Raw genomic sequence first — 14,120 nt, forward strand, 5'->3', positions numbered from 1 at the left:
TGGAATAATTAATATCTTTAAATCGAAAAATCTAAATTTCACAAATAATATGTCTAAATCGATCAGAAAAATGAGAGGAATCTAAATATAACATCCATATCATCATTTGAACCTAAAATTATAGGAATCCAAATATGACATCCAGTTTGCCATCTGGCCAAAACGGCCCCCTCGGGAGATGCGAAATGGCCGTACCGGGCGCGCTGGTGCACCGTTCGCCAACACGCTAAACGGAAAAAAAATTAGCACATAAAGTGATGTGATATAGACCTAAAAACATTTTTTGCGGAATTTATTGAGCGACGGAAAGTGTACCCCTATTTCAAATCCGGTTAGTTTCCAGCGGATTCGGCCGGACACCGCAGGAAGCCGCAGAGATTGCTAGATAGCTAGCGCGCATATATGCCATGTGATATGCGGTGCGGAGGCGGTGTCCTACAACTACGCGGAGGTCTCGCGCAATACTAAAATACGCCCCATGTAGCAGCTTCACAAAAAAATCGATTTAGCACCCCGAAAATGAAAAAACCATCGCCCATGGGTTGGATTAGAAATCCGTTCCCGGGGCCATGCCTTCCTTCCCAGGGACCATGCACGTGCCAAATATAGTCTCGTTCCGACAAACTGTGCGGTGTCACAGACTGTTTCCTACTCATTTGCCCTAAAATTCATAGAACTCCGGACGTGATAGTCCTGTTTGTGAAGGGTTTTCCAAAATAATTGCCGTATTCTAATTCCGACTTTTGGAGTGGTTACCAGGACATATAAAATGATGTCATGCGGCTCCAAGTGATTTTCCGACTTCGTTTAAATTGCCATTTGACCAAAACGGGCCCCCACGGAGATGCGGTATGGCTGTACTGGACGCGCTGGTCCACATGTTCACCATCACGCTAAACGGAAAACATTTAGCACATAAAGTGATGTATCATAGACATAAAATTATTTTTCCCGGAATTTATTGAGCGACGAAAAGTGTACACCTAGTTCAAATCCGGTCAGTTTCCAGCGGATTCGGCGGGACACCGCAGGAAGCCGCATGGATTCCCAGATAGCTAGCACACATATGACATGTGATATATGGTGTGAAGGCGGTGTCATACCACTATGCGGAGGTATCGCACAATACTAAAATGTGCCCCATGTAGCTACTTAAAAAAAACAGTTTTGGCACCCCGAAAATGAAAAAACCATCTCCCATGGGTTGGATTGGAAATCCTCTCCCGGAGCCTTGCTTCCCATCCCAGGTACCACACACGTGCCAAATATGGCCTCGATCCGACAAACTATGCGGTGTCACAGACCGTTTCCTACTCATTTGCCCTAAAAGCCATAGAACTCCGGACGTGATAGCTCTGTTTGTGAAGGATTTTCTAAAATAATTGTTGTATCCTAATTCTAATTTTTTGAGTGGTTACTAGGACACATAAAATAACGTCATGCGGCTCCAAGGGATTTTCTAACTTAGTTTAAATTGCCATCCGGCCAAAACGGCCCCACGGAGATGCGGTATGGCCGTACCGGGCGCGCTGGTGCACCCGTTCACCATCGCGCTAAACGGAAAAAATTCAGCACATAAAGTGATGTGTCGTTGATGACGCGTGAAGCACGCGTCCGTTGGGAACCCCAAGAGGAAGGTGTGATGCGTACAGCAGCAAGTTTTCCCTTAGTAAGAAACCAAGGTTATCGAACCAGTAGGAGATGAAGGCCACGTGAAGGTTGTTGGTGAAGGAGTGTAGTGCGGCGCAACACCAGGGATTCCGGCGCCAACGTGGAACCTGCACAACACAATCAAAATACTTTGCCACAACTTAACAGTGAGGTTGTCAATCTCACCGGCTTGCTGTAAACAAAGGATTAAATGTATGGTGTGGAGAATGATGTTTGCTTGCAAAGAACAACAGAGAACAATGATTACAGTAGGTTGTATTTCAGATGTAAAAGAATGGACCGGGGTCCACAGTTCACTAGTGATGTCTCTCCAATAAGATAAATAGCATGTTGGGTGAAAAAATTACAGTTGGGCAATTGACAAATAGATATCATGATGACTACTATGAGATTTACTTAGGGCATTACGACAAAGAACATAGACCGCTATCCAGCATGCATCTATGCCTAAAAAGTCCACCTTCGGGTTAGCATCCGTACCCCTTCCAGTATTAAGTTGCAAACAACAGACAATTGCATTAAGTACTGTGTGTAATGTAAACAATACAAATATCCTTAGACAAAGCATTGATGTTTTATCCCTAGTGGCAACAGCACATCCACAACCTTAGAACTTTCTATCACTGTCCCAGATTCAATGGAGGCATGAACCCACTATCGAGCATAAATACTCCCTCTTGGAGTTACAAGTATCAACTTGGCCAGAGCCTCTACTAGCAACGGAGAGCATGCAAGAACATAAACAACATATATGATAGATTGATAATCAACTTTACATAGTATTTCATATTCATCGGATCGCAACAAATACAACATGTAGCATTACAAATAGATGATCTTGATCATGATAGGCAGCTCACAAGATCTAAACATGATAGCACAAGAGGAGAAGACAACCATCTAGCTACTGATATGGACCCATAGTCCAAGGATGAACTACTCACGCATCAGTCCGGAGGCGAGCATGGTGATGTAGAGTCCTCCGGTGATGATTCCCCTCTCCGGCAGGGTGCCGGAGGCGATCTTCAGAATCCCCCGAGATGGGATTGACGGCGGCGGTGTCTCTGTAACTTTTCTCGTATCGTGGCTCTCGGTACTAGGGTTTTCGCGACAGAAGGAATATATAGGCGAAGGGGCAGAGTCGGGGGACGCTCGAGGGGCCCACCCGATAAGGCGGTGCGGCCAGGGGTGGGGCCGCGCCCCCCTATGGTGTGGCCGCCTCGTCGCCCCTCTCTGTCTCCTCTTCGGTGTTCCGGAAGGCTCCGTGGAAAATAAGACCGTGGGCTTTTGTTTCGTCCGATTCCGAGAATATTTCCTGTGTAGGATTTCTGAAACCAAAAACAGCAGAATACAGAAACTGGCGCTTCGGCATCTTGTTAATAGGTTAGTACCGGAAAATGCATCAAAATGATATAAAGTGTATATAAAACATGTGAGTATTGTCATAAAACTAGCATGGAACATAAGAAATTATAGATACGTTTGAGACGTATCAGTCGTAGACCTAAATTTTTTTTCGCGGAATTTATTGAGCGACGGAAAGTGTACCCCTAGTTCAAATTCGCCGGTCAGTTTCCAATGGATTCGGCGGGACACCGCAGGAAGCCGCAGGGATTCCCAGATAGCTAGCGCACACATATGGCATGTGATATGTGGTGCGGAGGCGGTATCCTATTACTACGCGGAGGTCTCGCGCAATAGAAAAATACGCCCCATGTAGTTGCTTCACAAAAAAAACCGTTTTGGCACCCCGAAAATGAAAATACCATCGCCCATGGATCGGATTGAAAATCCGCTTCCGGGGCCTTGCTTCCCATCCCAGGGACCACACACGTACCAAAGATGGCCTCGTTCCGACAAACTATGCGATGTCACGGGCCGTTTCCTACTCATTTCCCCTAAAAGCCATAGAACTCCAGATTTGATAGCCCTGTTTGTGAAGAGTTTTTTCAAAATAACTGCCGTATCCCAAATCCGTCTTTTGGAGTGGTTACTAGGACACATAAAATGACGCCATGCGGTTCCGCAGGATTTTCTGACTTCGTTTAAATTACCATCTGACCAAAACGGGAACCCAAGGACATATAAGAAAGTGTTTGAATTGTTACTACGTTAACATGGTACTGTACATGATTCAAATATGCATGATTTTGACATAAACGGATAGAGGATATTTTTCTGAATATTTCAATACCTTATACGCATTTTTCTGACATCATATAAATTAGTTATGATTTTTACAAAATTAGACATATTTGAAAAATAGCCTACGCCGAGGGTGGCCATCAGCGTAGCCCTGTCTACGCCTAGGATCAAATATATGCCGAGGACGGCCCTCGGCGTAGACTTGGCTACGCTGACGGCAACGATACACCGAGGGTCAGACGGGCTGGCTGGCCGTCGGTGTACGCCACGGCCGTCGGCGTACATCGCCATTCCTGTAGTGTATACCGTCCACGAGAGGCGAGCCAAATGTTGCCATCAATGAACACCGCTTGATTTTCTCAGTTCAGTACGTTGTATCACCATTTTGAGAAAAAAAATGTCAGCTGTATCAACGTCACTGCACATGTATGATTTGCCCTGTGGAACTTTGCCGGCTTCGTGGAAAGTAATCAATTCGTCCAACTTCAACTATATGCAACGCTTCTGGTAGTATGCTGGTGAATCTCGATAAATCGCACCACCAAGAAAGGAAAAGATAATGATGGTTGTCCGAGTGGATCATCTTGGATCCAGCGCAGATTGTGTTGAACGTGAGATCACTCCTCTCCTCCCAGGTCAAAAGATGAAGGGTCAACAGAGACAGGTCACGTCACACAGAGTGTGAACGAACGGTCAACCCCATCGATCGGCAACAGTATAAGGGCATCTCCAACCGGGCGACCCATCCCGCGCCCGCGCGTCCGGATGGGTCGAAACGGACAAAATCGCGGCCCAGCGCGCGGACCCATCCCTAAAACGGATGGCCGCGGCGTCCGGGACGACCCAAACCCGGCCAAATCTTGGACGAGTTTGCGTGGCCGCGGACGCGAAAGGCTGGTCGCTCGCGTCCTCCCTTGTCCGCCCCTAGCCCGCCTGTCTGCCTCCCAAAACAGAAAACAGTCCACTGTACTCCCAAAACCTAGAGATGGCCGACGAAGCGACTGCCACCGCCACCACCGCCACCATCGGAGAGGAGGCACCCGCGGCCGTTGCCGCTCCTGCCGTGGAGGCGGCTCCTGAACTGGCGGAGGCCGAGCTCCCCCCCGGGCCGCCGACGAAGAAGGCGAAGGCCGACCTCACCCCGGAGCAGAGGAAGCTCGAGAGCAAGAAGAGGGCCGACCGCCGCAGGGCGCTCGACCAATGGAAGAGGGAAACCGCTGCCGAGGTGGAGCGGCAGCGGGCGGCGGAGCAGCTTCTCCAACTCAAGACGGAGACGAAGAGCACTCTCCTTCAAGAGCAGCAGGCCATGCTATTTTACGGCCACCCAGCGCTCGGCCATCACATGATCATCCCCGGCACCGGCGCGGCCTCGGTGGGGAGCTCGGCCTCCTCCGTGACCCGGCCCCTTCCTCCAAGGTCAACTGCCCCACCGACTGCCCTATTTGGGCACGAAATGGGGGCGCATGGGCGGCAGGCGTACCAGTCACGGGATGGGTCACCGGAGGTGGGCGAGTCCATGACGGGGCCGTCACCTTCGTCCATTGACCTGAACCGTGCGCCGGCGAACTCCAAAGGCCCGAAGAACCCGGGAGCAGCTGCGACGTCCGGTGCACGCAACTCTGTTCGACGATCCGTCGGCAGCGCGCGCGCAGTCACCGTCCACCGTGCGGGCCCCTCCGTCTTTCGCGCGGACAATGCCGACGACCCTGCCATATCCTTCGACACAGCGAGGCTCCCCAGCCACCTCCCATTGACACACAGGAGGGCACAACCGCCCGTCCCGGCAGCATAAACATTGAGGAGGAGCCGTTGTTCGGTGAGGGCCTCACACAAGCCGCAGCTGCACAAGCTCGAGGTCGCCGGGTAAGCAAACGAACCGCCAACTACACGGAGAAGGAGGACAAGGTGCTCGTCGATGGATGGTTGACCATCGGGCAAGATGCGTTGACGGGTGCCGAGCAGAAGGGGTCCGCATTCTGGCGTCGGATCTATGAATACTTCCATGAACATCGCAAATATGGACAGAAGCCATTTGAGAGCGACCGCAGCGAAATATCGCTCCAAAAGAGGTGGGGAGCAATTCAAACGGAATGCAACAAGTTCCACGCGGCGTATGAGCACGCGAGGCGGCTCCCCGTTAGTGGCATGGGTGTGAAGGACTTGGTATGATTCATAACCTCAACTTATTCATCCGATGTTTGCACATATGTTTATCGTTGTTGTCTCGCTTTGCTCTAGGTGTGGCGAGCTTTGGAATTCTACAAAGCCAACAATGGAGAGAAGACCTTTGCCTTCCCTCATTGTTGGAAGGAACTCCACGGCACCCCCAAGTTCCGGGAGGGGTACGAGGGCTACATGGCGACCTTGACCGGCAACAATCCCGCCAAAGATGCCACGGTCATTGACCTTGATGGTGGGCAGCCTTGCGGTAGCTCCGCTTCTCGTGCAAGTCGTCCACGCGGCCACAAGTCAACCAAAGCCGACATGAAGCGTGATGCGTCGTCCATGCTATTGTATGGCACTTTGAAGGAGATGCATGCGGACAGAGAGGTGTCCACGGACAAGAGGGATGAGAGGAGGCGCCGGGAGAAAGAAGAGGACAGGAAGAAATTCTTTGATGTCCAGCAGAAGAAGCTCGAGATTGAAGAGGTCAAGGCCAAGACCAAAGCTAAAGAACTTGAGCTCAAAGAGAGAGAACTTGAGCTCATAGCAATGGCAAGGGCCAAAGAGGTGGAGCTGAAGGCGAAGGAAGTTGAGCTCAAACGCCAAGCCGAGGACAACCTCATCATGAACGCCGACTTGACCAACATGAGCGAGGCGAAGAGAGCTTGATTCGAGAAGAGACAGAAGGAGATCCTCGAGCGCCCAAATTGAGTTAGACAATCTCAATTGTAATTTTTATATTTTTCTCAAACTATGGCACATTTTATTTGATTTATGATGGTACATTTGATAATATTTTATGATGTTTGATAATATTTTATGTTTATTATATATTATTCTATGTTTACGAGATATTATTATATATCAAAGTAAGGATCTGTGGCCAGAGGACCTATTTTCCAAAGAAATAGGCCAAATGGCCAAATGGCCAAATGGGTGGCCGCTGCGTTGGGCGCAGCACGCGACCCAAACGGACGCGCGGACGCGGGGCTCCGTCCGCGCGTCCGCTCGGGCACGCAAACGGCCCAAAACGGACGGCCCAGCGCGTCCGTTTGGGTCGCCCGGTTGGAGATGCCCTAAGCCACCGCCCGCATACGGCATATCCACCAGCACTCGCAAAATAAGAACGGCGTCTTTGACTCTTCGGCTCAGGACAGGAGAGCCTGGGCAAATCCTAAAGGTATCTCCAGCGGTTCGATGTGTTTGGTCATCAAAAGTGACGGTTTATTTTTTTTTTCGAGAATACACCATGGAGAGGTGTATCAATCATATAGAAGGATGCTAAAAAGACAAAGTTGTACTGCCAACAAGAGGTGGTAGCTCCCCACTCACGCCAACTCTCCCAACTGCTACACTAGGATCGGGGAACCCAAACCCAGTGCCGCGGAAGAGCTTAGCCTGGCGCCAACTCTTGTAGTCCTCCTTGATCTTCTCATTGATGGCCACTTGGGATGCCACCGCTCCATTGAAGACGATGTCATTCTGGTGACGCCAAATGCACCAGAAGATAAGGATGAGCGCCGTTCGCAAGTCTCGCTTATGCATCGCCGGGCACGAACGAGACGTCCACCAGTCCATTAACTTCGTGTCTATTCTCGGGAGCCAATCTAGTTTGTCCCATCGCCTCAGCGCCCAAGACCAAACCTCACGGGCTACCACACCACCAAGAAGCAAACGCTGCAAGGATTTCGGCTCCTGATCACACAATGGGCATGCTGCAGGGCAAGGGAGCCCTCAGCGCTGCAGCCTATCCGCAGTGCAACAACGGTTCTTCGAGGCGAGCCACACGAAAAACTTACAGTTGTAAGGCGCTCTCGAGCGCAGTATCTCCTCGGAGACTGCAGCCCGCACAGAGCCGGCGAAAAAGGCCTCATAAGCCAACTTGGAAGAGTAGATACCATCGCCCGACCATCGCCACACCAGCACATCCTCTCTATCCGGAACAAGAGAAAAGTTGGCAAGTCTATGCCAAAGCAAGAAGAACTCGGCGAGCGCATACTCAGTCATGTCCGGTCCACAATCTTGGAGCCATTGGCCGGAGAGACCCTCCTTGACCGAGCAGGCGGTCAACCGCCTCTTGGCGACCCGCCTAACCACAAGGGGGGCAATGTCGGCTACCCTTTCCCCGCCTAGCCACCGATCCTTCCAGAAGAGGGAGCTCTCCCCGTTTCCAACCACATACACAGTGACCGTCTGCGTTTGTATGCGTCATGGATATGAATTTGTGGTCTTATATGTTGGCTAGAGTGGGTGCGGTATTGATGTTTTAGGTCTTTTTTTACTTGTATGTGGATGTGTGGGTTTGGCCCTATTGCTGTAGTTTTTGCCCGATTTTCTTCTAAAAACCGAACACTCTCTTTTTAATTAATGAATGAGGCAAAGATTTTGCCTCCATTTTAAAACAAAATATTGTCTCGTGGAACTTCCGCCGACTTTGTGGAAGATAATCAATTCGTCCAACTTCAACTCTATGCGGACCGCCCCTCATTTCTTTCGACAAAGGGAGCTTCATTACTCAATTTTTCTAAAGCATTACACCCAACCTTTGCATAACTAAGATGCACAAAACCGTTCAAGTATCAAGTCTGAAGTTAAAAACTTAAAGAGAAAGACATAGAGATCCAACTAGACTAACCTTCGTTGGCTTCAATCCGCCTATTATGCTGCCACCCATGTGAGGAAATAAACTCCTTGGCCATATTCTCTAACCGTGTAGATACCTCCATAAAGAGATCTCGGTCCTCCAATCGTTGAAGTGGATACCATGAACGGAGCAAAGCCGTACATCGGTAGATGACATGCACAAAGAAGAATTTGTATCATTAAAAACTTTGCCATTTCTACATATATAGCCAAAGCGACCATATCTCAACAATCGTCCCACTCCGATGAGTGTTTTATACCTAGGATCCACCCCATTTAGCTAATTGCCAAAGGTATTTGCAATGCTACGAGGCGGGTATAAGGTAGAATCCATCTGAATGATTGACCATATACATCTAGCAACCCGACAGTTGAAGAAAAGGTGTTTTATTGTCTCGTTTTCATGACAAAAAACACATTTCTTACAACCCTGTCAATTGTGTTTTACAAGGTTGTCTTTAGCTAGAATCACACCCCGACGAAGATACCACACAAAGACTTTGTTTTCAGGGGTATCTTCATTTTCCAGATGGATTTATTGTTGACAATCAGTTGATTGGGAATAGTAAGAGCCTTATACATGGAGTTAACCGAGAAAATACCGTTCTTGGTGAGACTCCATCGAAATTCATCAGTCTCATGAACTAGTTGTATTGAAGTTAGCCTCTGTAGCAATTCATTCCAACTAGTTAGACGGGGGTCAACGTCTGCGTCCGCTTGGCGCCGTTGGCCATGGCATCGTGCGACCACGACACCGTTCCCTGCGGCGTCATACTATGGAGCTTGGCTCCATCTCGTGAGGAGTCAAAAAAAAAGGTTGTGAAATCTTTTGAGATACAGCTTATTTTGTGTTTTGTTTCCAGATTTGGGTAAGTTTTGTCAAAATCAACGCGGAATCCATGCTGGATAAGCTAGATTTTGATAACTTGTGACGGGCCAGAGAAGCTAGATTTTGGTAGCGGGGTGTGAACTCCATTACTCCATGACATGACTTTCAATGGTCAATGTGATCCGCATCGAAGCAATGGTAGTCAGTCTACTGTAAGCCACCGCCTGCCCAAAGTCAGCAGCCTCCTCTGACTTTTTGTTTGCCTCGAGCCCTCATCGGTTCGAGACAAAGCATGCTGAGATTTACGCGAGGCCTGAACAAATCCTGAACTCCACGACGCATTGGCAGCACATACGTATCACTGCATCTGCACATGGGTCCTCCGTGATCTCGCGTCCAAGCTAGTGAACCACAGAGTGAGAAATTCAGAGAGCGCGGCGCCGGCTCTGAGTAGTTTGGCTGAAGCCGTACGCGCCCCAACAGAAGTACTCGTACTTGAACGCGATAGCAAATTCAGAGCTTCCTTATATAAACGCATCGGCGCTGCAACCATAGATCACAACGAAGCAAACGCAACACACTGACACACACATACATGGCTGCCACCATGAAGCTGTCACTCACCTTCATCCTCCTCCTCTCCTCCGGTAAGCCCGTCCATCTCCTTCAACGTTGGGACTTTCTTCCACCCTTTATTGTAGTCCATTCATGTCTGCTTACTTGAGAACTTGAGATCGATACACACACCATAGTATCTTATTGTGCTTTCTTGTGCGTGTGCCTGTGCTCTGGCCTGGATCAAGCAGGGCTCGTGGCCGTGCTCGGGGATGGCGGAGACTGCGGGCCGACCTGCGAAACCATCCGGTGCATCCAGGGCGGGAACATCACCTGCGCCAACCGCCCCGGCGAGGTGATCCAAGGGTGCCACTGCCTCTGCGCGCCCAAGAACGGCAGGGGCTGCGTGCTCCACCTCCAAAGCGGCACCAATGAGAACTGCCCCAGGAGGACTTGCTGAATCATGTTAGATACGCCCCAGGATGCCAAAACGAATTGCTGAATCACGTTAGATACACGCCGCACTCGTCTTGCTCATCTATGCTCTGGAGTATCAATTCAATAAAGATACGAGTGTGCTGTTGAGTAATTTACGAAAAGAGTGCAGGTTTATGTGTATAATATTTGTATGGTCTGTCAGTTTAATTAGCAGCTCAATATGATCCCATACGGCGCAAAGCCCAGAGAATAAAAAGATCAACCTAGAAAGACAAAGAAATTGAAGGGAAAAAAATAGAACCAGCAAAGAGTATTAGGGCCCCTTTGGATTGAAGAGTTTGCATAAGAATCTTGGAGGATTCTAATTCACATGATGTTTTCGTAAGGAAGCCCTTCGGATCAAAGAAAGGACACCTCCAAAATTCCTATGGATTGCAATCCTACACCACAATTTCATAGAAATTTCAATATCTACTGTAACATCTTTTGTACACTCGTTCGCATAGGATCAAGCGATCAAGGCACTTTTCCTGTGTGTTTCTTATGTTTCCTATTCCTGCAGTTTTTATCTGTTTTGTATGTTTTGAAATCTATGATCGGAAGAAGCCTTTAATTTTATGTTACAAGGAGCAAACTAGATAGCTGGGAAACTGCTAGCGTTTTACTTAGCACTCCCTCCGGTCTGAAAAGATTGACACGGAGGGAAGGCTAATCTAGCATATTAGTAGTGCAGTTGCACGTCAATTAAAATGGACCTGAGGTAGTCCTATGCAGATAGAGTCTGGAACCAGGATAACAGTTTCAGGTCAAAACGTTAGATTCTTTTTTTCTAGAAGCAAAACGTTAGATTCTAAAAGCAGTAAAACACAAATCCATAATCTTCATTTTCTACGCCTTGTGTCCCATTCTATTCCACGCAACAAATATCACTAGAACTCATGCTCCTCCTTGCAAGTCATTCCAAATTATACAAGAGCATGTGTTGCAGATGCAAACAAAACCAGACAAGTACATCAATAGAATGTCTTGAGCAATCTTACGTCAAGAAAAAATGTCTTGAGCAATTTTTACAAGGCTAGAGAGGAATTACAACACAAACTTGTTAAAACATTCTACGGATACTTCATTTTTGCACGGTGATTAACCCTTACCCTGGTCGGAAAGTGAATCCGGCCTGGCAGAGGAGTTGATCCTCTCGGTGATTCTCTCCTTCGCTGAAGACTGCTGCTCCTCAGTAAACGGCGAACGGAATGGCACTGGAACACCCACATTGGACTTACGGCACGCCAGCTTATCATACAGGAACATGTCTTGTAGCTTCACCGCTGCTTTTACTACACGTCTGACATAGCTCACCATGTAGTCCTCAAACTGAAAACCAAATATGGTGAGAGTGGCCAGATTGTGGTGCTGGAAATCAGACGCAGATGATTCCCAGTTTACTACACCCTTGACCTCGCTACAGGAGAGTTCCCTACTCTCATCTGCATCTGTGTATGTTTCAGTGAGATGAAAATCTGTCCATACCTGCACGGCATAAGGAAACACAGGCAAACTGAAACAGGCTTTCTGCAACCATTTGCACTCAATGCGGAAATATTGCAAAATTTAGCATCGGCCGCAGGTGCATGCATTGCAAAAAGAGAAAAGGATTCGCATGTAACAACATACTGTCATGTATAGCTCCTTCAGGTTAGGCGCAGCTTGAAGAATGAATAGTGCCTATGTGTGATGTGGGAGGAACCCAGTGGATCCTCCTAGTTGATGCCTGATCTTTCACAGCGAGAACCTGGGGTAGAGATTCCCCCCAACAACGCGATGAACGTAGCCTGGAGAAGAGGGAACGAATCCAGCAAGCAACGGATCGATGAACGATACGCCTCAAACCAAGAGCTAGACAATCCTTGATGAACACAAGAACCTTCGCAGCGGATAATATAGATAAACGGCAGCGCCGTACCCCCGGAGGGATGATACACGTGATTACACGCTATAGGGAAACCCTAAACTTTTAGACTAAACTTGAACTCCCCTCAACCCTAGCCGTGCCATCTCCTTATATGAGAGGGAGAGCTGGCCGGCCGGCCCCCTTATTGGGCCTAACCTAGTTCGACTTGGACAGGCCCAAGTCAAACGGACTCTATTAAAACCCTAGATGGCCCACAGCATGACCTGGCTACATTATTTCCTAACATAGAATGAATGACACAACCTTAGACTTAATTATTACATGGCGTAGGTCGTCCTAGCGTGTCACTCCTGAATCCTCGATGGCGTACCACCAAGGTTGGTGGAGTCCTGAAATTGGGCTCCACTTAGGCCTCCGTGCCCATATCATCCTCCCCCCCTTCAAGAAGCGTTGTCCCCAACGCGTGAGGGTCTTCTGGAAAAGGTGACGTGATATGAACATGACACGTCCTCGCCGTCCTCAAGTCTTGCTTGCCTTCCACACCACATCCTCCCTCGCGGCCTTCTTGACTTGATACAGCACTTGGCGCCTCCTTTCTTCTCCACATGAGCTTGGACTTCGGCGCCAATTCTTTCTTCTTGTGAGGTTTTGATGGACCCTTGTGTCGCTGCACATGACCCTGCACAAGATGTGTAATTCCTGGGCCACATAGATGTCTCACACGTCCATCCTTGCCTCGATGCATCCGCGGTGTCGCGGAAAACTGGACAGTACTCCTAGCACGGTAGTGCCGCTGCCCACCATCTCCACTGACGCGCTCGGCCACAGCCGGTCTAGGCGCCGGTTGACCGGGTATGCGACCGGTCGGTCCGGTTATGACCGGGTCTGGGACCGGATCCTGACCGGGACGTCGTGACGTCTCACAGAACACGCTCCGGTCGGCATCAGCGCATAAGCCGGTCTGAACCGGGCTCACCCGGCGCCTGGTCCGGTTGAACCGGCCCTGTGACCGGGCTGAAACACCATCAGCACTGGCTTCGCTAACCTTCTCGCCTCCCACTCCTCCCACGCGCATCTGCGCCATATGTACTGGAACATCATCAGCACAAACATCATCAGTCTGTATACTAGCATCAACACAAACTGGAACTGTAGCACATGCTGCAACATCCACATCAACAATAAGTGTAGCTTCATCCGGCTTGTCACCAACAAGAACTGGCTTGTCATCTACAGGCATGGCTGAAACATCATCAACATCAATGCTCGGAACATCATGCACCTTATGCTGCACATTAGGCTTGTGCAACTTCTCTTTACGCACCACTAACTCCACATCGGACTTGATATGATCATCACCCATAGGCTTCAAAGTCCGCTGTTTGTCACCATGCATAAAAGAATATGTATTTGCTCGCCCAACATGTGTCACATTGCGATCATACTGCCAAGGACGCCCAAGTAGCAATCCACACACCTCCAATGGCAACACATCGCAATCGATCTCATCAACACAATCACCAACTGTAAATGGCACACGCACCTTGTGAGTAATCTTCAGCATACCACAGCTATTCAACCACTCAAGACGCTTAGGTTCAGGAAGACGCCATGTAGACAACCCCAACGCTGCCACCATTGCCTTGCTTATGCCATTAGTACAGCTACCACCATCAATCATCAACTTGCAAGCCTTGCCCTTGATAAAGCACTGAGTCTGAAACAAACTCCATCGCTGACCCTTGTCAACTGTCTTGCAAGCATCAC

General features: G+C 49.0%; 1 protein-coding gene across 1 annotated transcript; it reads left to right on the plus strand.

Moving 5' to 3' along the window:
• The first annotated feature begins 10,046 nt into the window (after window positions 1-10,046).
• On the plus strand, window positions 10,047-10,717 carry LOC124700459. Its single transcript, XM_047232586.1, has 2 exons — window positions 10,047-10,098; window positions 10,258-10,717. Exons 1-2 carry the CDS (start codon window positions 10,047-10,049, stop codon window positions 10,464-10,466), a joined length of 261 nt encoding a protein of 86 aa, XP_047088542.1. The 3' UTR covers window positions 10,467-10,717.
• Window positions 10,718-14,120: the final 3,403 nt, after the last annotated feature.

This window comes from Lolium rigidum, chromosome 3, assembly GCF_022539505.1.
Source record: "Lolium rigidum isolate FL_2022 chromosome 3, APGP_CSIRO_Lrig_0.1, whole genome shotgun sequence".
Classification (NCBI taxonomy): domain Eukaryota; kingdom Viridiplantae; phylum Streptophyta; class Magnoliopsida; order Poales; family Poaceae; genus Lolium; species Lolium rigidum.